This window comes from Lacerta agilis, chromosome 5 (genome assembly GCF_009819535.1).
Source record: "Lacerta agilis isolate rLacAgi1 chromosome 5, rLacAgi1.pri, whole genome shotgun sequence".
NCBI lineage: Eukaryota > Metazoa > Chordata > Lepidosauria > Squamata > Lacertidae > Lacerta > Lacerta agilis.
Window position 1 is genome coordinate 61,009,812 of NC_046316.1, and position 25,373 is coordinate 61,035,184.

At 42.8% G+C, this 25,373-nt stretch overlaps 1 protein-coding gene across 2 annotated transcripts in view; it reads left to right on the forward strand.

The window, feature by feature from the left end:
* Positions 1 to 17,847, forward strand: part of RAB6B (RAB6B, member RAS oncogene family) — a 53,998-nt gene extending 36,151 nt beyond the window's left edge. The window contains exons 3-8 of one of the 2 annotated variants that reach the window (XM_033150143.1): positions 3,839 to 3,892; positions 7,124 to 7,229; positions 10,600 to 10,711; positions 11,046 to 11,139; positions 12,314 to 12,380; positions 16,259 to 17,847. In XM_033150143.1, the coding sequence (XP_033006034.1) occupies positions 3,839 to 3,892; positions 7,124 to 7,229; positions 10,600 to 10,711; positions 11,046 to 11,139; positions 12,314 to 12,380; positions 16,259 to 16,323 (498 nt within the window). In that variant the 3' untranslated portion in view covers positions 16,324 to 17,847. The remainder of the gene's footprint in view (positions 1 to 3,838; positions 3,893 to 7,123; positions 7,230 to 10,599; positions 10,712 to 11,045; positions 11,140 to 12,313; positions 12,381 to 16,258) is intronic. The other variant, XM_033150144.1, reaches the window with a different exon arrangement.
* Positions 17,848 to 25,373: the final 7,526 nt, after the last annotated feature.

A 25,373-nucleotide genomic window follows, 5' to 3' on the forward strand; every position in this document is an offset into this window, starting at 1 on the left:
TCAGAGCATTCCCAGGGAAAATGGATTGATTAAAAGTAAAGCTGGGATCCCCAAGAATCCAAATTCAGTACAGCGCACCCACAGATTCTTAGATTCCAACTCTCCTGCGTCTCCCAAGGCTCTGGTAGCTTCTGGCTTCAGAATGGGGGATTTGGGCAGCTTCCCCAGTATAGCATCCTCCAGATGTTTTGGATCACAACTCCTTTCAGCCCTAGCCAGCATGGGCAATAGTTGGGTGATGGGGACTGTAGTGTAAAATATTTGTAAAGCATCAGGCTGAGGAAGGCTCCATTAGGGACTTCCTTAAGTTTCAAGGAGGATATCTTCCTTCTACTGTTTATACACTTGTCACATTGTCCTTCTCTCTTCTTTCTGTTTGGTTTTCACTAATGGTTTGTGATATATTTTATTGATTCTATAGTAAAATAGCATTGATCAATTCCAGCAAAACCCTGTAAAGTGTTAATATGCTTATATCAGTCACATATAAGAAAACAAATTGAGTGAGGACAGGGTGGAATAGCTGAATCAGTGACGACATCGCCAAGGCTTCAACTATCCATGACAGCCTCTTGTGAGTAAGCCGGAGTCTTACATTCACATCACTTCTGTTTACGTAGCTGATATATGGGGACCGTACTTTCTCAAAAGGATTGGTTTTTTTTTGGGGGGGGGGGTTGCTTGGCCTTCTGTGTTGTGTTATATCTTCAGAAAGAGCCATATCCCAAACCTTATGTTGCCATCTAGTCAGAGATAGTCCCTTGAGGAGGCACTCTCTCAATGGGCAGCAGGGTGAACAGCATGGCAGTTACTGTAGATCTTTTATATAAAGGGAAGATCTAGATTGGTGTCTATTGCACCCATATTATCAAGCCATGATAATATGGACATTCTAGACACCGATCTAGACCCTCTTCTTATATATCAAGGTCTAACTGCCATGCTGCTCACCGCTCATATTATCAGGCACCAAAGTCAAGTTTTTGTTCTCTGTTAGAATGTAAACAAGACAAGCATTAATATTTAGGTGGGAGAATGTGCAGCTACCCAGTATTCATGCTGACCAGACTAACTGTTGCCATGGAAGCTTGTCGAAGTCGAGCTAGGCAAGTACTGAGCACCTTGAAATGCAACTCCATTTGCCCGGGATAGATTTGCAGCAGTGGGCAAAAGGTCTAAGAAGCAGGAATGTAACCCTTTTGGCCTCGACTTCTTATGCTGTTCCCCTCACCCCACCCTCGGTTGTGTAGAAATTGGCAGTTTCACCTTTGTTTTCCCTCTCTAATTTGCTGTGCCAAAACGTAGCTTTTCAGCAGCAACAAAGGACAGGGTGGAACGAGATGGGATGCTGTGGCTGCTGTACATATGTAGATGTGCTGAAATTTGGATTCCATCTGTTTGCTTTTTCTGCCGTGACACTTGTAATTGAGAAGGCGCTCCCAGATGTCTGAATCGGACCGCTCAGCAGCACATAACCGAGTGTGGTTTTGACAGTAGAAGATGGATAGATTCTCTAATTTTCGCATTCCCAAGCACTTAGCCGAGCTCAGCTCAGTGCGCAGGGCTAACTATATAGACTCTATAGAGCCAGTGCTGCATTGCTTTTTAAATATTGGCCAGTTCCCTCCGGAGAGGATGCCCCCTAGCAGACTGCAGCACATACTGTTTGATTAATCAACTAAAGCCAGCAGCAGATGTGACTTGAAATCCAAACTCCCAGAGCTGTGAGTGTTTCAATGGCTGAGCTCTGGAGACAGCTCCTTTTAATTACAATGGTCAGCTCTGCAGCCATGGGGCACAAGAGCTCATCTGTAATATGCCCTGCTGGAATTTCCGTCCTTGGTTGGAAACCAATGTAAACCTGGGTAGTAAAAAGGGGCTAGCATTTATATACCATGCAAATCCACAATGAGATTTTTCACCCAATTTGCCATGCTGGGTACATTTCAGAGCAAAGTATCTCTTAGTGTGTCAGTAACACTATTCATTAATCGCCATAGCTGTTCAGAGGTCCCTCATATCTCTCAATAAAACAACACTGCTTTCACCACAAATGATATTGTAGTTCAGAGGTAAGGGGAGTTATTTTTATTTTATTTTATTTTATTTTATAGAATTGTGTCTATTCATTTGTTTATTGTGCATTAGAATTATTAAAGTCAGGGTTAAAAACAAGTTAGCCTTAAAAAGTCAAAATATAAATAATACCAGTAGTTTGAAAATATACACTGATTTAAAGTACTCATTTTTACATCCTTAAGATATCAATGACTTCCATGCTTCTCTTTCCATGGTTCATTTTACATATCATAAATCCCTGCATATTTTACAAAAAAAATACTTTAAATTGTAAAACAGAAAATTTAATAAAAATTACATACACCAAAAATATACACTGTGAAATTAATTTACACATTAAAATACATGCCCACTTAATCTAGAAAGACTTGCCTAAACAAAAGCAAAAAAGTTTTGAGCCTGTGCCACAAACAGGACAACGAGGGTGTCTGACTAATGCCAATAGGCAGGGAATTCCAGACTGTAAGTGCTGCTGTGCTAAAGGATTGATTCCTTACAAGGGCAGAACCAATATTAAGTACCAGTTCTGTACACTGAAGTGGTTGAGTGGGAATATATCTAGAGGAAGACCATTATTCAAGTAAACTGGTTCCAAGCTGGCATAGTCCCTGACCTAGCTGGAGTTGATGGGAGTTGGTGTCTAAGAACATCCAGATGGTCTCAGATTTCCCCACCACTGTTTCAGCCTAACCATTCATTCCTGGATGACACCCCTGTGTTCTAGAGTTCCAGTTCTATGGAACCACAGAGAAAATACCAAAAAAAAATCTATGGTGGGAAAGCTTGTTTGGCTCTCTGTCAACTCTTGGAGAACTGTGAACAGTCAGTGTGGCAAAATAAAAAGTTTAAAAGGATGTTCAAATATTGGTGCCATTGCTTATTACATTTGAGTAAGACAGAAGCCTAGGAAATGAGGAAGCTTGTGAATGGCACTCTGTATGGGAGAAATTGTGGTAAGGCTGTACAGAAACACGTTGTGCACTATGACTGTTGTGGTATTTAAATTCCTTCCAGTAACACCTTAGAGACCAACTAAGTTTGTTCTTGTTATGAGCTTTCGTGTACATGCACACTTCTTTAAAATCTAAAATATTTAAAATTTAAATTCTTTAAGATTTTAGATTTTAGATTTAAATTTTAAATTTACAATCTAAATTCTTTAAAATTTAAAATCAGTGCAAGGGAGCTGAGAGGGCCACCGTCAGGGCTCACCCACGTTTTCCTCGTGCAGTGCCTCTAGAAAGAATGGTTCAGAGCAGTTTCCCAAAGGAAAACCTGCTCTCTAGCAAAAGATCAGAAGAAATGGCAATCTGGAGGAAAACCTGAATTGCTGTTTGATCCAACTGAGTGCTAAAAAAAGTGGTTTAACCTGGGGGAAAGCAGCAGGAGAAGAGGAAGCATGGATAAGCCCTCAATCCACTAGAACAGCTTCAAGGGGAACATCACTGGGCGCACGTGAGATGGGATCTGGAAGATGGTGCATCTAGCACTGCCAACCCCATGCAAGCTTTGGGCCCATATTTTATGGAATGCCAACCTCCCAATTTGAAACTGAAGGGACATTCTAAAGCAGTCTATTCCATGGCATGAGGAGGGAGGGTCTACCATTTAAAGATAGACAAATCCCACTAGGTGTGCTCAAGTCATTGAGAGCTCTTGAATTGGTTCTGTGTATCCCAGTTGCGGTGTGCAATTAAAAAAAATTTATTTTCTTCCAAACTGTCTACTAATTCTTATGCCATTCCTCTTTTTTATATAGGCTACAATTGGAATTGACTTCTTATCTAAAACCATGTACTTGGAAGACCGGACAGTAAGTTCCAGGAGTTGCTGAGGAGCTGACACTCCCAAGCTACGTATTAAGACAGAAGTAATGGGCGAATGCAGAGGGGACTTTTTGAACCAAACCCATGTTCTGATCTCCCCAAACTGATAAGGGAATAATCTGCCTCTGCTTTTTCATATCTGCATGCTGGCTTACCTTTCCCAGAGCATCATGTCAAAAACGGGTGTTTTAAGGAGGGTTGGAATCAGGCACTTCTGCATGGGCCTGTCCTTGTCTGTCATAATAAATTCTATAGATAACATGCTCTCAACTGTGTGAAGAGGAGCTGGAACTAATATAAAACAGTTTTATATTATCTATATTAGCTGGCCACAAGACTCGTGGATTTTTGGCCACAATACCTTAATTTTGGTATTCCCGGCCACCAGCCCAGCTAAATCAGAGTTCAGAGGCTTGAAGCTACACTGATAAGCTGTCATACTGATGACTGAGGCTCTGTATGTGTTGCCAGCTTCAAATACAGCATTTTCTCAATTTGGAATGGGAAAATGAATCAAAATGCAGTCTTTTCAGAGAAATGACAGGCTACATACAGGATATTGCATCATACATGCAGGATTGTAGCTAACATTGTGTGCACTGAGCACAATGGGACATAGAGTAGCGTGCAGCAAGAGTTCCTGTACATTTAGCTCCATCCTAGTTCTGAGCAGCAAGACTAAGATTCCCCTCCCCTTATTTGCACTCATTCCGCCATCCTGGTGGTTTTCAACCTTACTATTTCCAGAGAACACTTTTTCATACTGAAGCACTTCTTGTTTTCTTCCATCACTTTGGCAGAGCCTGGTGATCTAATCTCAGGTGCACTCTTTATTGAAGACCTTATTGCCTCAAATGGGCCGGACAGGAAAGGGGTTGCACCACTTAACAGGGGTTTCTGCATTTATCCAGCTATCCCTGTATTGTCTACTTGGACTGCCATAGCTCACCAGGCAGAGAGGATATGATTTTGTGCTGTTTTCCTTATAAGCCAGGAACGTGCAGCCACAGCGGGCCTGCTTTCTCTCCTTTGAGCCAGGAAGTTTGTGACTAGCAGTCTCTTCAAGGACAGGCAATCATCCTCTCTGCTAAGAAGACCTTCCTAAGTGCCCGCATTTTGCCATTTCTCTTATTTTCTCGGAAATGGCATTGGAAGGGGGGGGGAAGCCACTGTAAAACAAAAAAAAGGTCTTGATTTATAGATTTTTGGGGGACTTTGTGCAAGGATAACCCAATGTCAGTGCAGATGGGAGTTGGCTCTAATGAGAGGGGGAAGCGGCAGCTGCTGCATTAATAAGTAGCAGCTAACTATCTCGTGCAGTGTTAATGCACTCTCCAACATCCATCTCAGGCTTAATGGGTTGTTTCCAAGCCTTTCCAATTGCTCTAATGAAAGCCACAGGCTGAGTGATTTAGGGACAGGGGTGGGGGGTGTGGTGGGGAGATGAAGCTGCACTGGTAGGTTTCCCTAGGCCTTCCATGGGTTTGTTTCTGACCCAGCAGCAGAAATAGAAACGGGTCTCTTCATTTACATCAACTCTTCCCCAAAATATATCCCAAATCAGTTGTGTGGTGATTTGGAACTGACGCAAAATACTGAAGCCAAATGAACTGCGGAGTAGATTACAAGCAACCAAACCAACTTTGTCCAAGAAGGCACCTTACATAGTTGAGGATGCTTTAGTCACATGGTATTCTTGCACCATCCAGTCTCGCTCTCAATGCACGGGAGTGTAGACAGCGTTGCAGAAGCCTCTCAGTGTCAATGAGAATTTGATGGGTGTTAATGCAAATTTTGTGGCCTCAGATGCCCCACAGAAATCCAGCCCATGGGCTGAAGACCCTTCCACATCGGAAAGATCCCAAAAGCATTGCAGCTTCCAAGAAGCCTTCCATGATACCATGGCACAAGCTTGAAACCCTATGCTGGCAGCCTCAACAGAAAGGCCACAAAGGGTGAAAGCATAGGACTCAGCTGTGTCCATGTGGCTGAGCCTTAGACCTGGGATTGTAGAAGGAAATTTAGACTACACTTTTCAAAACACCAACGTAGCCCATGGGCTGGAATCGTGCAGTGTAGGCAGGACCCACTTTCGAGGTCTGCCAACTGGAGCCTAGTGCAAAATGGTCAAAGGGGTGCAGCCAGTCACACACTGTGTCCCACTAGGAGCCATACACTAGAACAACCTACGTGTATACATGATGGGGGTCTACAGCTGAGTGGCTTCAGATCAGGAATTCTAACAGCTTGATTTTGAAAGAGGAAGAAATCTTTTTTTTTTCCGTTCTTAAACAATTGGGAGTCAGCAACCCTTGTTAGATCTACTGTCAGTGAAATCACAGTCTATCTTTTGGCAGTGGATGCAACCTGTCATTGGCAGTGTTTTCCTTATTAGTGAAGCAGGGTTGTGTCCCTTAGTGAGACTAGTGTGACCTACTCCAAAGATTTGATGAAACCACCCCATAGTTGTTACTCTTTCCCATTTTTCCTTTGATCTACATCTCAGTGGCCTTTTGCCTCCTTTTACTTCCTTTTCTTCATGAGACTCCCAAATACGTTTTACAAAAGAGCCTTTTTCAGGTGCTCAGAGTACGTAGGCATACTGAGTGCACATGACGGGGAGCTGTGCCGTCTGGCGGACTGTCCCCACCCATTCCATCAAATGTGCATAGAGGCCCGAAGCAGGGCCTGCCAGGTTTGTTTGTTTTTCAGGTCTTACCTTTACTTGCCCCCAAATCTGTTGTCATATGTAATGCCAGGTGGAGGACAGGCAGGTGTGGCTTGGGTTGGGAAGGACTTGTGGGCCAGGTTAGGACCTCTTCCAGGACTAAGTAGGCTTGCAGACCACCCCTAGGTTATAGGCTTCCCCTGATATCATAGTGACATGGGTTTGGGAGTGAGAGGAAGCCAGGATCCAGCCCACCAGTTGGATCCAGTTCCCCAACCATGGTTTATGCCCACCTGAGAAGGGCTAGCCTGTACATCATGCTGGATTACATGGTCATTTCTTCACACCTTGTATAACCAGAAAGGTAGAATAAAGAATGAAGAGCAATCAATTGTTGCTGTTTATTAAAAATGACAACTCTCAGGGGACATAACAGATAATGGATGCTCCCTCTGTTCATCGTTCAGTCTTCCGACTTCCTGTGTTTAATGGCTGTTTCTTCTCCTAACTGTATGTCTCTCTGCCGCTCTTCCCGATCCCCTCTCGGCAGGTGCGGTTGCAGCTCTGGGACACAGCCGGCCAGGAGAGATTCCGAAGCTTGATCCCCAGCTACATTCGAGACTCAACAGTAGCCGTGGTGGTCTATGACATCACAAGTGAGTTACAGGTTTGGAGGCGCTGGACTGTGGGGCAAGCATGGGAAGACCTTGTATCTCCCCATTGCTGCTCAATATCATCCACTAAGGACTATCTGTTGTATGGGTTCAGTGTAAATGGGTTCAGTGTAATGGGTTCAGTTGTAACAAACAGATAGACCACTGCTACCCCGTACTGTACACACACACACACTGTCTCTCTGCACCATGGTAAAACCTTCCATTCTGAAGGAGTTGCCTTTGTCCTGCAGACATTTACACAAAGAAACCTGTTCTGCTGTCTTGTAAACAATTGCCAAATGAAATGCATGTTATACTAAGCATCCTAGCTAATTTATGATTGCTTAAATGTTAGTTATTTTAGATGATAGATAGATAAATAGAGGGACGTGGGTGGTGCTGTGGTCTAAACTACTCAGCCTCTTGGGCTTGCCGATCGGAAGGTCAGCAGTTTGAATCCCCGTAATGGAGTGAGCTCCAGTTGCTCTGTCCTAGCTCCTGCCAACCTAGTAGTTTGAAAGCACACCAGTATAAGTAGATAAATAGGTACTGCTGTGGCAGGAAGGTCAACGGTGTTTCCATGCGCTCTGGTTTCTGTCAGGGTGTTCTATTGTGCCAGAAGCGATTTAGTCATGCTGGCCACATCCAGAATCTGTGGACAAACACCGGCTCCCTTGGCCTGAAAGGGAAATGAGCGCCACAACCCCATAGTCGCCTTTGACTGGACTTAACCATCCAGGAGTCCTTCACCTTCATAGATAGATAGATAGATAGATAGATAGATAGATAGATAGATAGATAGATAGATGTAGACCTCTAGGAGCATCCTTTAAATAGTGTTTTGAACAAAGACTATTCAGATTGGGCCCAACAGTGGCCAGACTAATGCTCCTGGGAGCTTCCATGCCAAGCAAGAGACCTTAACTTTCTATATGTTGGCTCCTACCTGATAAATGAGGAGGGTGTTGTTGTTGTTTTTAAGGAGAGATACTACCTCCTATTATGTACACAATAACTCAGATTGCCAAACCAGTTATTTTATGAATAGGCTGAAATGAGTGGGACCCGCAGCAGAGTGTTGCAGTGTGGAAGCCCGTGGTTCAGGATGCCAAATGGGCTTCATACCCTTCCCCCTTCCCTGCTGATTTTTGTTTTCCCTTCCCAACAGCCTGTCGGCATTCCAAGACCTCTAAGCACTGACAGAGCAATCCAAGCCCTGGGTGGGGTGTAGCAGAGTGGCGGGACCACACCACATCCACAAACCTGTTGCTTACCTGGCTGGGATGAAAAGTGGAGGGCATGCAAAAGCTGGGGGCAACCTGGAGCTGGCCTGGAAATCAGGTCCAGATCACATCTGAGGCTGTCAAGTGAGCGTTGCCTCAGCTTCTCCACACCCCCAGAATGGCTCTTTCGGGGCTTTCCATGGGATTCTGACAGGCCACTAGCGCTACATCTACCTCCCTACACTTTTCAGCAGGCGGAACAGGTAGCTTTGTGCTGGCAGGACTGTTCCAAATGGAGGGCTACCCCTGCTGCATCCACACAGTGGATTGGTGGGGTTGGATTGCAACCTCGGCCCTCATTGGGCTGCCTGGGGAGTCGGTAAGCTAGGCAAGGTGGGGATGAAGTGACTGGCCTGAGATCAACCAGGAAACTACATGGCTGAGGATTTGAATCTAGGACTTTGCAGCAGTAATCAGACACTGACCCAGCCTTAGCCATCCAGGTGCCCTCCAGAGGTTTTGGAACACAACTCCCATCATACATGACCATTAGCTGGTGCTCCAGCCCTTGGACCACACTGGGTCTCATGCAGCACTCAGATCCTCACTTCTGAGGAAAGTAATGACTCCTCAATAAAGGAGCCACCGAGCAAAATATTTCAAACCTTTCTGAAGCCCGACTCTGACAAGAACACTCTGACCTTTTCTGTAGCCACCTCTCGCTGTTTGCTGTGACTTACCATGTTCCTTATTGCAATTAATGTAAGAGGAAATGAAAAGTGACAGAAAAGTGGATCTGCTTCCCTCTGGTGGCCCCTGCTGGCTCAGGCAGCCGAAGCCATCGCAGAGGGGTCAGGCCTTCGCAGGCGGCTGAGTCTGAGCCGAGTGGCTCATTTAAAATGTTACTGTTTAATGGATTGCCTATGCTCCGGTTGCTATAGCTACACTAAACTCTGCCTCTAATTGGCAGCAGATTCTCCTGGCAAAATGCAAGGAAGGGGCAGGCAAAAAGTGGCATGTGGATGCCTCCCGTCAGAGCTTGTGAGCCAGGGGGGGCGGGCGGAATCAGTTGAAAGTGCTGCCAATGAGATGCACAGTCAGAGAGCCATCTGTGGATAGGAGGCATGGCTTCTTTATTTATCTAAATTATTATTTGTATGCTGCTTTTCACCTCACAGAAACACCAAAGCAATTTACAGAACAACAAAGCTGCCAACAGCATAAAACAAAATAGAACAATGGGACCCAAATAAGTAAACAGGGATGGGGAACCTGTGGCTCAGCAGACACGGTTGAACTTCACCTCCTGTCAGCCTCAGCCAGTTGTGAGGGATGATTCCCGCAATATCTGGGTGGCCACAGGTTCTCCACTCCTGCAATAGAACAACAGTAAAATTTCATTAACAATTACAGTAACCAGAGATGCCAGGAGCTGGTATTAACAGGCAGGAAAAGCTTGGATGCAGATACATCTTTTGGTAGGATTCTCTTCAGTGGATGCCCTGCCAGTGCTGGTTCCATTCTGCTGCAGTTTGGTTTTTGCTAAATACTACATTATTTGTCTTGCTGTCTACTATTTAACATGTGATATAAGTTACCGTATGTAACTATGATTGATTGATTGATTGATACTTATTCAAAGATATACAAAAATACATACCCATTACAAATTAATGTTTTTAATAATATGCTGAAAAAACAGCTATTTAGTCTATAAGAGAACAATGTCAGAAGAAAATATAAGGAAACCTAAAGAGAAAAAGTGGTGTAACTATGTTAATTACATACATTTCAACATAAAGGAAATGTCAAAACAGCATTAAAAAGAACCTTCAATTAATTACATATCATTTGCAAACTTCCACACACAAAATCCCCAATGATGCAAAATAATAATAATAATAATAATAATAATAATAATAATAATAATAATAATAATTGTATTTGCTTGAATGATTTCCATTCTTGACTACAGACAAAAGTGAGCTGCAACAATTTCTGCTTCCTTTTCTGTTTTCACTGGAATTCTCCAGCATCCCTTCTTGTCAGAAGTGTTGCTTCTTTTAAAAGTATTGGAATCTGTTGCCTGTATTGAAGGACTGGTCTTTGTCTTATACCCACCTTCCTTGTTTTGTTCTCCCTTGTAGACCTCAACTCCTTCCAGCAGACATCCAAATGGATTGATGATGTCAGAACAGAAAGAGGAAGTGATGTCATCATCATGTTAGTGGGCAACAAAACAGACCTTGCTGATAAGAGGTAAATGCACATAATGAGGAAGAGCAGGAGGATTATTAATTTCCGGTAGAGAAGGTTAAACTTCTTAGACACACAAGAAACCTGCAAAAGGGCAATAAGCCACATACTGTAGAGATGCTCCATTGTCTACTGTTGTCATAGGAACAGATCTCCTAGAGTGACAACTCCTGTTTTATTGACCCTTTTTGAATCCCTTGTGCATCGTTAAGAATGAGGGCACAGCTTGGTGCCATTATTACAACTTCACTTTTCGAGCCACAACCCATTTCCCTACCCTTTTGCAGCTGCATTGAGACAGTTACCATTTCCCCCTCTTCTGTGTGTCTGACCCTAGGCAGATAACAATTGAAGAAGGGGAACAGAGAGCTAAAGAACTGAATGTCATGTTTATTGAGACAAGTGCGAAGACAGGATACAATGTAAAACAGGTAAGGTGCCTTTGTTCCTGGGTGAGGAGGAGAGCGTGATCCAGTTTGTATGCTACAGACTCCTGCATGGCACATGCAGATTGGATGAAACATGCATTTTTCGCACACAAATGGGGTACAAGTGTCTGTTTTATCATTGTTACTAGCAAGCTAGATTACCCTGATTTAGGGAGAAATGTCATGTATCAAGAAGCCCTAGGTGGCAGCCAAATATACTTGTACAATACTATGGTGAGCATTTATAGCCCATTAAGTCTGTACAGAGTTCATTTTCCTTTGATTTCTCTCCAGGAACTTCGGCTGCAAACTAGTTGCACCTCAAGGTCAAACGAGATGTGACCTGCATAGCAGATTGGAAAAATAAATGAATAACCAATATAGGAGAGGGACTAGCCAGACTGGGGCTGTGGCATGGGGGAGGAAGGGAGGCTTTTAACCTGTTGCCCCTGCCGTGGTCATGATCAGAATTGCCTCCTGCACAACAGGAGCTTTCTTCTTCCCAATATGACTAGCAAGTGTTGGGGCAAGTCCAATCAGGACCCTGGCAGAAGCAAAGGGTTAAAAGGCTCCCTTGACATCGAGCCCCAATCTGGCTGGTCCTTCTCCCATATGGGCACAGTTAAACCTCGGTTCTTGAATGGCTCCGTTTCAGAACGTTTCGGCTCCCGAACGCCGAAAACCCAGAAGTAAATGCTCCAGTTTTCAAACGTTTTTCGGGTTCCGCTTGAGTACAGGAAGCTCTTGCAACCAATTGGAAGCCACGCCTCGGTTGTCTATAACATTTCAGAAGCTGAACGGGCTTCCAGAACGGATTGCGTTCGACAACCGAGGTTTGACTGTAATTGGCCTTCAAGTCATCCTGTTTCACATGGCTGGAAGTTGGAATTATACATCATAGCAACCATTGTTTTCAGAGGCACAAGGGAACAGCTTCCCCTTTCTACTGATAGTAACCAGTCTGAGTCGCTCCAGGTCTGGTTCTCTTGGGCAGATGTATAAATGGAAGAAAGCTTGGGGCTTACTTAACTCATGTCACACATACTGTAACTATTTTTGCTAAAGTTTTCAGTTGCATATTGGGTGTAAACTAGAAAGTAGTAATGATTTATTGTCTTCCTCCCTGACCCATCCTTCTGCCTGCCTTTGTTGCTGTACACCCTGCATGCTGCTTTAGCTCTTCCGACGCGTCGCCTCTGCTCTGCCAGGGATGGAGAGTGTCCAAGAGAAGAGCAAAGAAGGGAGTATCCTTTCTTGATTAACAATCGTTACTTCTCAAGCAACCATTCCCATTCAAAATCTTACAGGTAGGGGACTGGGGGGAAAGTTTGGTTCAGTTCCCATTTGAAGCCAAATCTATCAAATTCCGAAACAATGGAAGAACCTAAAAAAACACAGCCATCCTTCAAATTTTGCCCTTATCTGAATTTTCCAATGCAGTTCCCCAACCAATGTTTACAAAAAATGCATATATTAGGGGTGAAGGTGCACAAAAATGAATATACTCATAAAAATAACATACTTACATACATTATATTAAAAGTCACTTACAAAAATGTGTACATGCATAGCTCCTTGGCCCTTTAATGTCCACTCTAATTAGAGTTGCATGTTTTCAGAAAATCTTCATCAGTGATGGAAATAGTTCAGATTGCCTTGCTTGTTTTTTTTTCTATTGGGAAAAGCTGGGATTATGCAAGCCATGTCCCCTCACTACTTCACATTGTGTCTAAATGACTTCTCAGCCTTGCCCTAGAAGAATGTCCGAGGTCAGATGCAAGAACCCACTAGCTATTTCCTTCCTGTTGCGATAGTTCTTCAAGACACAAATGGCCTTGTTAAACTAAACCCAGAATCCCCATTCTCCAATTATGGAATGAACACACAAAAGGAAAGCATCAGCATAGAGCAGTACTAATGAATATAGTCCAATTAAGTGTTATTTATTACAGAGAAGTTCATGGTTTCTAAATTAAACACAGCAGTAATGGCTTCCCCTGCTTCTGAAACTGGCAGGAAATAAAGAATAATGGTTACACAGGGAATGTTTGCCAAACAATGGCAGCTCATGCCATGTCCCCAGATGTTCCCTTGCATAGGTTATGCAGGAGGCCCGCAGAATTATCCCTTCTGCCCTGAATAGCTATTTTTCACTGCTAACAGTGTGATTTAGAAATGATCTTGATGAGAGTCCCAATGAGGGCCCAGAAACAGAGGCTGAGTGATGACATCAACTTCATTTTAAAAGAGCTAAAACGCCTTATTTTGTATCCAGTAGACTGATCTGTGCTTGCTCCTGGGTTCTAATTTAATCTGTTGCCATTTGCTGGTAGATGTGAATTACGCTTCCTTGGTTCTCACACTGGCCTCGTTAATGGACATCAATCATTTTGAAGGGCCCCAAATCAAGACCAATGTTTGTGTGCTTATTGTTCTCGCTAATTTGTAAATTTCATAATCTTGACCATATTCTACAATTTTTTATTTATTTCCAATGATAACACAAACCTGGTAAGTAGATTTTAAAAAATAATAATTGTAGGAGCTTCTTTCACATTCTGCACTAGGCTCTTTTCCTCAGGATATGGGATGGTGAGTTCCCCCCCCCCCAAATAAAACACACACACACACTTTTGAGCAACCTGTGTGAACGAGTTTTCAAAAGTGGGGAGTTTTCTGTACCCCCTTGTCCCCTTAGCTCACTCATGTGCCATGGATCCCCCCACTCCCGGCCATCTAGACCAAGCATCCCCAAACTAAGGCCTGGGGGCCGGATGCGGCCCAATCACCTTATAAATGTGGCCCGGGGACAGTCTGGGAATCAGCGTGTTTTTACATGAGTAGAATGTGTGCTTTTAGCTGTGGAGGCAGGAATGCCTCTGAATTCCTGTTGTAGGAGGGGAGAGGGCTATTTCACCTAGATCCCACAGGCATCTGGTTGGCCACTGCAAAAACAGGATGCTGGACTAGGTGTACCAATAGCCTGGCCCATGTTGTTATGCCATTTATAGATTCAGGAGAAATACATTTTTAAAATATATATATATATTTTAAAAAAATGTTGTCGTTCAGTCGTGTCCGACTCTTCGTGACCCCATGGACCAGAGCACGCCAGGCACCCCTATCCTCCACTGCCTCCCGCAGTTTGGCCAAACTCATGTTAGTAGCTTCGAGAACACTGTCCAACCATCTCATCCTCTGTCGTCCCCTTCTCCTTGTGCCCTCCATCTTTCCCAACATCAGGGTCTTTTCCAGGGAGTCTTCTCTTCTCATGAGGTGGCCAAAGTATTGGAGCCTCAACTTCAGGATCTGCCCTTCCAGTGAGCACTCAGGGCTGATTTCATTAAGGACGGATATGTTTGATCTTTTTGCAGTCCATGGGACTCTCAAGAGTCTCCTCCAGCACCATAATTCAAAAGCATCAATTCTTCGGCGATCAGCCTTCTTTATGGTCCAGCTCTCACTTCCATACATTACTACTGGGAAAACCATAGCTTTAACTATACGGACCTTTGTCGGCAAGGTGATGTGTCTGCTTTTTAAGATGCTGTCTAGGTTTGTCATTGCTTTTCTCCCAAGAAGCAGGCGTCTTTTAATTTCGTGACTGCTGTCACCACCTGCAGTGATCATGGAGCCCAAGAAAGTAAAATCTCTCACTGCCTCCATTTCTTCCCCTTCTATTTGCCAGGAGGTGATATTAGTAGAAAAATATTAGGCTGTAGGAAACATTCAAAGATACAACCTCCTGCAACCTGAAGTATCTAGGCCAAGAAAAAGCTGGTGCTACTTTATTTTGCTGGTTGTAGAAACCAATCCTCTTCCAACTGCTGAGCCTTGCTTTTCCTTCCCTCTTGATTGCCCCAGAGGGCACATGCGGCAGCGGTAGCAGCGAGTGCCTGTCTGGAAAGGGGAAATGACATGGCGCCTGCGAACCACTGTGGCGGAAGAGAGTGAGTGTCTGGATGTGACTGACAGCGGCTCTTCTCCCCTAATTGCTGCCTTTTGTGCTTGGGAAAGGTCATCTCCCTTGGGGGCCTGCGCCGAGTTTGATATAGATTACATATGTCAGCGCCACATGCAGAGAGCACAGCCTGGGCTCGGCCCTTGCTGCGTGCAGAGGGAGAGACCAGTCTGTGGCTGGTTAAGGAAGACAGAGGTGTGATGTCATCCCTCTGAGTCCTCAGGGCTAAAGCCTCTGCTCCAAGAGGCAGGAATTCATCCCAGTCCTTTTAAGTTGCTTGTCAAGTGACAGGCAAGACAGCATGAAGGTTTATACAACACACAGGGTATACAAACATTGCAGTACATTTTTTGGCTTGGGTATTTGCCTGCTAAGTTACTTGGTCACTTGCGGGAGCACCTCCTTACTGTGATTTTTTAACGTTGCCTGAAGTGAGAGCTTTGTCAGAAGAAATAATGGGGTTGTATTCCACACTCCATTGGGAGGGCGTTCTGCTGCTGGAGCAACCGGCCTTCTGTTTCCTCTCCTTCCCATGCACCCTCAAGATCAGCTCTGGATGGTCCACCAACACTCCCCCCACACATACACACACACAAATTTTGAGGGCATTGGTGGTGGTGGGGAGATGTTGGAGAGGGAGAGGAAGCTCTGTTGCACCAGCAAAGCCGCAGTGTTGGAAACAGCCCATGTTCTTTGGCTGTTCACTTATACCGACTTTTAGCTAATACCTCATTCACAGCAAGAGGAGGAGAGGCAGGAGATATAGGTGGGGGAAAACTTGGCTACAAAGTCAATTCCCAACCTCATCCTACAGAAACCAGTCACAGGACTCATGGTCTGGAGTGGGAACCCAATGACTCCAGGTGACCATTTTAATTATTGTGTTAGATGGCGGCAAGGAGGACATGACATGTGATAACGGTGTTTGTGTACCATCCTCTTGGGTTCTCTACACGTATTTGTGTACCTCTACCACACACTTAGATCTTGTTATGATATGGAATTTAACTAGCTTTGACGAGCATTTATGTTGCCAGCTGACATGCTTGCTGCTGTTGGTAAAGACACCTTGGTAAGTGGTGTTACCTTGTTGACACTCTGGGAATGATGCACTTCCCTCAGTAGCGTAAACCTGTTATCTCCCTTAACCCTTTTCTGCAGTGATTGACATTAAATTGGACAAACCACAGGAACCACCACCCAGTGAAGGCGGGTGCTCTTGTTAATGCAAAGCGCAGGATTCGTCAGCTCCATTTGACACCACACGCTTGTTGTGTTGCTTCCTATTGGTTAGCTTCCTAATAATATGAATTGAGTTATTCAATGGGGAGGATTTCTTTTCTCTCTGTGTCTCTCTAGGAAAGGGAGGGGGTGGGTGGCAAGGATCAGACTATGTGATTCAACCACTGATTCTATTTTCTTTTCTTTTTTTGGTTTAGTTGTAATATATTGTACTTTATTAAAAATGCCAAAACAGTTCAGAATTTTAAACAAGACACTTTAATTGTGTGTATACAGCTCTCAGCCATGGGGACTTAATATCCTTTTTTGGGTACTTTTTTTTAAATTGTATATTTGTAAACTTACAGAGAAAACCCCAAGATTATACAGGCTGGCTAGTTTCAGTGTTTGACATAAATGGTAGACATATCCTTGAAGTAAACTAGCCCCCAATTAGTTGACTGAACACTAACTGTGCCATTCACTCTCCAATGAGAGGCCAGCAAAGCATGCAACCACCAGTGTGCAATGTAACATCTGACTAGATGGCCATGAAAAGGTGGGGGGGGAGAGAGCTACAACTATAGAAATGTTATTCATGACAGTGGCAGTGCACCTCCATAGTTCCCAGATGCATAAGGATCTATTGTGCATGCACAGCTTACGATCATGCATCATGTTATATTTTACTATACCATGAGAGATATTCCTTTTTCAGCACTTCTGTGGGTGGATACTTGTTTTTAAGACCTTCACTTGTGTTGCGTACCCTATGTATGTCAACTTTTTAAACATCACACTAGCTAGCATAAGCCACCACCCACATATACTATGGCGTGTATGTGAAACCAATGGCATTGCTGTGTATATGGATGGTTGGGCCACCACAGTCAATGATAGCTGCTGATTTGTAGCTAACATTGGATTGAAGAAAGCACTCAGATGGTTTTGCCCAAAAGGGGGGTGGGGGGTGGCAGAATAAAATAAAGTTATCCAAAGGCTCCCTCTAAGCTTATTGTTACAAGTAGATTTCTTTAAGGAAGCAACTCAAAATGATGGCCAAGATTGAATCAGAAATTGTCAATTACTGTAACTTCAAAAGGTAATCCCCTTGGGGGGTCACCTCACTTTTAGCCAACTGTACTATTCATGGTGGTTGATCATTATTATGAGTGATGATAACTTCTGCATGAGTGAACAAAGAGCAAAAGAGCCTGTCTCTGTAGAAAAGAAGATTGCCTTGGCAACAAAGATACGATAGATAATGTATTTAATTTTTGTAACATGTGTATGCATGTTTTATATTGATATAAAACATACATTGACACACACACACACAGCTGTGTGAAGGTGTATGTCTACACACCCATGCACAATATAGATGCTTGGTTTCTCCCACTGTTATAACTTTGCAACCAACAACAGTTGTGGAAAAATACAGTTGGTGCAGTGTGTGGGTCTAGAAGGTTTTTGTTATTGTCGGGGAAAAGTGTGATTTGTCATGTCTTCAATAAATTAAACTCAAGATACATGTGAAGCTAGAAAAAAAAATGCACGGAGATGTATCTCCAGATGTTGTCAATCAATGTGTGATAGCGCATGTAGTCATATTCTGGCATTACTCCAGAGAAAGTGGCTGTCATGAGGTCTCATGTTAACTCATGGTCATTTCAGTCAGTGAAAGGTTCCAAGATGTTTTCTAGTTCAACTTTTAGCCTGCATTACAGGAAATGTCACGGTGATCACCACTATGTGATAACTGAATTAATATGGTGTTATCTTTTCCTCTGTGGAATAGTGCTACTTTTGTGCCGTTCCTGTGCTGCAAAAAACAAAAAACAAAAAAAACAACCACCCCCTCACATGCTTACCAGCACACACTTCGGAGGTCTCTTGCTCATGAGTAGCCATAGAGAAGCACTAGCACCCATGGCACCCATGTGCCCTTTTAGTTTGTCTAATTGTAGCCTGCAGCCAGAACCAAGTGATCAAGTTTTCCTTCTTTCTCAACTCCATTCTCCTTCAACTTATTAGCTTCCCTGCTGTTTTCTCCTCAATTCTCCCTTCTTACCTTTCCCATCATCCTTTTAAGACTTCCTGCCTTCTCGGTTTTGTTTTTTGCCTCAATCATCATAGAAGCATTGTTTTACCTATTTGCATCTAATGCCATCCTCAACGCATCACTGCCTCACTCAAAGAGCTTTGAAAAGTGTTGAGACTTTGCGTGTTTCACAGTTAAATCATGTGAAATGATCCTAAAGTGACATTTTGAGGAAGAGGGTGGGAATCCTTGGGGGCAGATTTGATTTGAAAGATTGCCATCCATCAGATGTTCCTTCTGCAGGGGTCCATCATGAGAACATAAGAGAGCACTTTGCAAAGGGTAAAACTAGATGAACTGAAAGTGTGTTGGGGGGAAATCAATGCTAAGCAAGTCAGGCATATAAGGTAAGTGAGCTTGATTATCTTGAATTTGGTAACAAAAAGAAAGCAAAAGCCTGGCTTACACTTAGAAAAAGGTCATGAGGAGGTCCAAAGCATGATACTGATTCGGAAATGTGAAAGTGTTAGATTTAATTAAATGGAACATAGCTGATTGCTACTACCAAGCAAAATAATCCAGTGCTTAAAGTGGGGCTTGCAAATGGATGAGCATTTGCACAAAACACTGAGCAGAACAATAACTAAATGACAGCATCCATCTGTCAAAGACAAGCAAATAGAAACAAGTGTCCCTCTTCCTAACCACTGTAGGCAGCTCTTACTGTTATCAGTGAAAAACCAGAGACTTCCCTGAGACTACTGGTTTCCAATGAACTTAAGCTTCAGAAAGAATAATCATAGGTTAAGTGTCCAATATATCTTAAATATTATTGGCATTGGCAAAGTCTCAAATACATATACCCCAAAAGCCTCCCCCAAACATTTTTTTTAAAATCTAAGTTTTGGTTACACAGAGGTGAGAAAGCTGATGATTTCACAAAGGATCAGAAGTCTAAATACCTTGGAACAAAAGGGCTCACAAAAGACATTTGTGAGCACCCTGGGTTGAAGTCACAAACTGAAGGGATCCAGTGGCTTTAACTTCTCATGTAGGTGATTGCTGCAGTCTGAGGATATGTGCTCTGCATTCATGCCAGTAGCTTCCACTGGAAACCAAAGCTGAAAATGAAGAGGATGGGATGGGGCAGGAGACGTAGAGATTTTTACTGTTAACACCGTGTGAAAAGAAACTGAGTAGACAGGCTGTTTCACATGAAGAGGAAAGAAAATAAAAGGAAACAACTGGACTGTGGAAATACTGCCCTACAAAGGTTTGCAAAAACCATTGTAGGCAACATAAAACAGCTTTTAAGTAAAAGTAAATGTTGGAAAGTCCCAAATCTCAACAAATGCCAATACAATACCACAGACAGAGTTTTGTTGGAGATATGGTATGGTTTACTTCCAAGAGCTCACCTGACCAGAAGAGAATACAAATTGGATGCAAACAAGCAAGCTACTTTAGTACAATTTTAATCTCTTTCAAGCACATGCAAGGCTGCAACTAGACAGCAGTCATGGCACAGACCGCCACACCCAAGTTCAAAATTTGTTCACCATCACAAATTTCCATTTTTTTGACAGGCGAATTCATCAAGCAGACATTGAGCTTTATGTGTTTTGGCTTGCAAGGATGTCACTAGCCTCATTTTGACTCCCTTACCATCACCAGGCCAGATCAACTGGCTGAATAGACTAGCTCCAAGTGAGCAAGCAGCAGGTTCCAGCACCAGCACAACTGAGTTAACATGCATTTTTGGAAATGCTTCCTTCAGTCTGAGCAGTGCTCCCCACCATGCAAAGAGGGAACTTTAAACTGGACACATGATTTTTTTTTGGAGAAAATCCATTTTACACACATACACTTTATTTGTACGCTTCCTTTCCACAGTAAAAACCATGCTCAAGGCAGCTTATGACATGAAAAAGTAATTACAAGAGTAATCCTCAAGAATAAATAAAAACATCAAAAAGTACACAACCAAACAATTTCCACATGAATCACAATAAGATCTAAAATAAAGATAATAGCAGCAGCAGCAATGCCCCCAACTAAAATCCCTGCACAATACCCCAGTCTAACAGTTTTGTTTTGTTCAGAGCCAGAGAGGGTGCCATTCATAAGTAGGAAACAAAGGAGAGGACTATGTATAAAGAGAGAAAAAAATGCATTTTTATATGCATTATCATAACTGAAGAAAAGGTTTAAACTCCTAGCACACAGGCTCCCATATTGAAGCATATCCAAAGACCCTTTAAAGCCTTCTGCCCTCCTTCAGGCACTGATAAGACAGGGCACCCATCTCCCAACATTCTGATCCCACATGAATTGCCATTCTATTCTTTTGTGCCACATGGGCTACCAATTAGGAGCTCACCCATTGCCCCTCACTGTATATTAAGAAAACAGCTGTCATGTTCTAGAATATGAGTACCATTTTCTTACCCTGCATAATTAAAAAGAAGCCTGGCGCTGGAGGAACAGGCACACACTACCCAGAGACAAACCTAGATAATTATCAAGCAGCTTATCCTCCATAGCATTCTTAAGCCCAAACTTGTGGGTTATCACCTGAGAAGTCCCTTTTCATTTTCTCCATCTTTCTTCCATTTTCTGTACTAAAACATCATACCCATTCTTGAGTGGCTGCAGGCAGTTTAGGGCAGAGTCTTTCAGTTTCTCAGTAGCTTGATGGAGGATATTGGCTGCCACGTCAACTTTCCATAAAACTGTACAAAACCGAAACAAAAATAAACCAGAACTTAGCATGTTAGTCCAATTAACAATAAACTGTCTTATTCTCAAACATGGTCTCATGGCTAGAATTTTTCAGTGGCTGTATTTCATGGGGAAATTCCACCTAAGAACGTCATCGCAACTCCAGTTGCTGTAAGCGTTTCCTATATCTCTTCTAAGTTTCAGAAGAAACAGGAAAGGAGCCTACCCAGGCACACATGCATTTCTCATGGCATAACTAATGGCAGGCTCTTCTTCATTATCATTTCCTGCTTAGAATTCCATTATTCTTGCAAAAGACCTTCAGAAAACCCAGCATACATGTCTTACTGACAGTTTCATCCACTTAATGCAGACAATTACACTTCTCCAAGCTTTTTGGAGCAGTATGCACAATCAGAAATCCAATCATCAATTAGGGACAGTTAGTGGGGGTTCAGAAAATATGGCCAGTGTAGTCTCTGGCTAGGGTTATGGTCTAAAGTATCTGGCAAGCACCAGGTTTGGGAAGGCTGCTCTGTACAGACCCTCATGCATGAGAAAGGAAGAAGAGCCCTGCTGGATCAAACGAAAGGCCCATCTAGTCCCGCATTCTGTTCCCCCAGCGGCCAACCAATGTCCATGGGAAGACCATAAGCAGGACAAGACTACAGCAGCACTCTCTGCTCCAAAACAGAGACTCTGAGAGCTGTTCTATGATGAACTGAGACAGTGTATAACTCAAGAACTTATATCTGTTTCAGTGGTAGCCACAGGGCCGGCACACCCATGGGGCAGGTGAGGTAATCTGCTTTAGGCAGCATGAGCCACTGGGACAGCAGATCCCAATGTCAAATTTTCTTCCCCCTTGTTCCTGATGTATATCTTCCCTTACCCCTTCTTTCCCTGACATGGAGAAGCCATTTTGGGGTCCACCTCAGGTGCCAAAATGTCTTGGGCCAGGTCCAGCTAGCCATGTTTACAAATATGCCCACCACTGTTTTCTCTCGAAGCAACAGACTCTGTGGTGGAGAGAGGGGCTTACTCATATTCTCCTTTTCCAAAGTAAACACAAGGAGCAGAGATCCAGAGCTTATCCTGTCCATCAGAACCCTGTATGTCTAATTTTAATAGGTTTATTTTTGGGTCGGATTCAGAAAGAGAAGGACATGGAATGTATCTGTTGCCTAAGAGCATTTTTAATTAGGCAACTTATAAATTGAATAAATAATACTATCATGAATTCAACACAACACAATAACAAAAGAAGTGAGAACACTCTAAGTACCTGATCATACATTTGAACATCTGGCCAGCTAAGAAGTCTAGCATTGTATCATATGCCCATGAAGTTCAGTGTAAGGGAAAGCTAAACATATATCCAAGAAGCAGTTTTCCAAGTGAATATTGGGGTTCTTGCCGCCATGCAACAGAAGCCTATCAGGCAAGAACCACTATCAAACTGGCAACAGCAATTGGCAGATATCCAAAAGACGGGCAATAAAACATTAGAACTGGATGAAACAAATTCTTTCTTGGCAAATGAGGTTCAGAGGGTGGCAACATGAAAATGAACCTTTTCAGTGATGCACCCCCTTTGTGGAACACTCTCCCTAAGGAGGCACACCTGACACCATCTTTATCTAGTTTCAGATGGCAGGCAAATATTTTTATTCCCCCCTCCTGCCTGGCTTTTTATTCTAACCTCTTCCTCCCCACCCCCGCATAGTCCCTAAATCTGTTCTGGGGTTCCCCCAACCCCCTAGATTTGAGGAGGGTACGTGGGATACATGAGGAAGTAGGAGGAGGGGAAGTCCATTTGTGCAAACAGAAATCCTTGCCCCAGTGGGACACATTACGAAAATACTACTCTCTTTCCCCCAATGCATATCATGGTGCCATTCTTGATTGCCCCCTCCACACACAGCTGTTAATTACTTTTAAAATCTCCCATGTGCAATAGCTAATTATGTGAACAGCATCCCAAGAAGTTTCGTCCAAAGACTTATCTCAGAGTATGGATGCAAAGCAACCCGCTTAGCACAGTGTTTTATGTACTATTTGCCCAAACTGCTTCAGTTGTGCTAATCTCAGAAAACACAGGTGACAGACCTTCAGCCCTACAGATATTGCTGGTGTACCACTCGCATCTGCCCCAGTCTTCACAGCCAATGGTCAGGGAAGATGGGAGCTGTACTCCAACAACATCCAGAAGGACACAGATTCCTCATCTCTGACATTTATTCTTGCTAAACTACATTTTAAACAGAAGGCAGGCCAAACTAATTGCACACTCTGCTAGGAAAAGATAAATACATACAGGATATGAAGCAGAACTTATAAACCAATAGAGTTTATCATCAGTTGCAATGTGGGGGTGCACCCAGATACTTTGGCTTCTTGCAGAGAACAGCACACATGGGCTATGTAGGACCACCGTAAGTTCCATGTGATAATCCAACGTGTGAAAATTGTTGCGTTTACACCGAGTGATTTACACATGTGGATGAAACACTGGGAAGTTCTCAAAAGTGTAGTGGAGCTTCCATTCCCTCCTCTCCTCTCCTCTCCTCTCCACCCACAACCACTCAAGTTAATTGAAGAGATTAAACCAGAAGGCAGAACTAATAAAGGCTGGCTGGGATGAAAGGCTGTCGAGGAACAGCTACTATAGCACTCTCCTGAGCAATCTGCAAAGATCACACAGGGGAGGGTCCTCCACTGAACTAATTGGCAATCCAGAGAACAAGCACTAGTCGTAGACAGCCAAGACTAAAGGGAGGGGGCACAGCCCCAAGGGAGTAGTTGCCAATGGAATCTGGGCTGTAATTGAACTCAACCATAAGTCACAGTAATCATTAGATCATTCCCCTTACATGCACTAGTGCCATTTTTTTTAAAGTTGTTTTTCAGCAGCACAGATTTTCTTACTGTTCAAACAGGTCATTTTTCTCAAAGCCATCATCACCAAAGGCTTCACACCCATTAAACAGGTTATCTACAAAACTGTGTCATTTTGTTGTCACAGCAAGTACAAAAGAAACCACGGGCAGCTATGGAGAAAAAAAGAAATCTTCAAAATGAATGGATGAACATATCCAGCTTTTTTTAAAAAAAAGGTAATTTCAATAACACATTTTTTTAAAGGTTTTTTATTATTTTCCAATAGAACAAAGAAAAAACACAATATAAACATAAACAGTAAAAACACAATACAAAAACACAATAAAAACAATAACAATATCAACAAGCATAAAGAAAAAACATATACAAACCTCAACAAACACCTATCTTTGTACTTTTCTTGTTTTTAACTTCTCTGCTGGGGGACTTCCCCTGTTCCCCCCACTGCCTTCAAAATCATATATACGTTATAGGTAACTTTATATCTTTTTCCATTAACATTTACCATATTTCTTAATACTCTTAAGTTTACTTAATCCAATATAAATCTTAACTTATACACAATTTCTTAAAAAATTCTTTATCAATTAAATCATTCACAAAAAGTTTCTTCTGAACAATTTTATCTAACATTAACCTGCTAAAGCCGATCTTTTATTTAATTCTGCTTAAATATTTAATTTTTCAGATTTAACTAGATAGTCCTTAAATTTTTTCCAATCTTGCGACACCTTCTCCTCCCTCTGGTCTCGGATTCTGGCGGTCAGTTCTGCGAGTTCCATATAGTCCATTAACTTCATCTGCCATTCTTCCACTGTTGGGATCTCTTCACCTTTCCAAGTTCTTGCCGATAGAATTCTAGCCGCTGTTGTGGCATACATAAAAAATACTCTGTCCTGACTGGGTATCTCTTCATTGGTCATGCTCAAGAGAAATGCCTCTGGTTTCTTACTAAAGGTAATTTTCATTACCTTTTTAAGCTCATTATAAATCTTATCCCAGAAGGCCTTTACCCCTGGACACGACCACCACATATGAAAAAAGGTACCTTTCGAAGATTTACATTTCCAACACACATCCGACATTTTAGAATTCATCTTAGCTATCTTTACTGGTGTCAGATACCATCTATACATCATTTTCATTATATTTTCTCTTAAACTATTACATGCGGTAAAATTGATACCTTTCTGCCACAATCTCTCCCAGTCATCCATCATAATACTATGGCCCACATCTTTTGCCTCAATAACACATTTTTATATAACACTGGGCTTTTCGTGCTGTTGTTAACATATAATCTTACCAATGTAACATTTTAAAAGTTAAGTGCTTATTTGTACAGTGCCATCTATATTCCATGTAGAACCGCCCTGTGAACTGCCCTGAGAA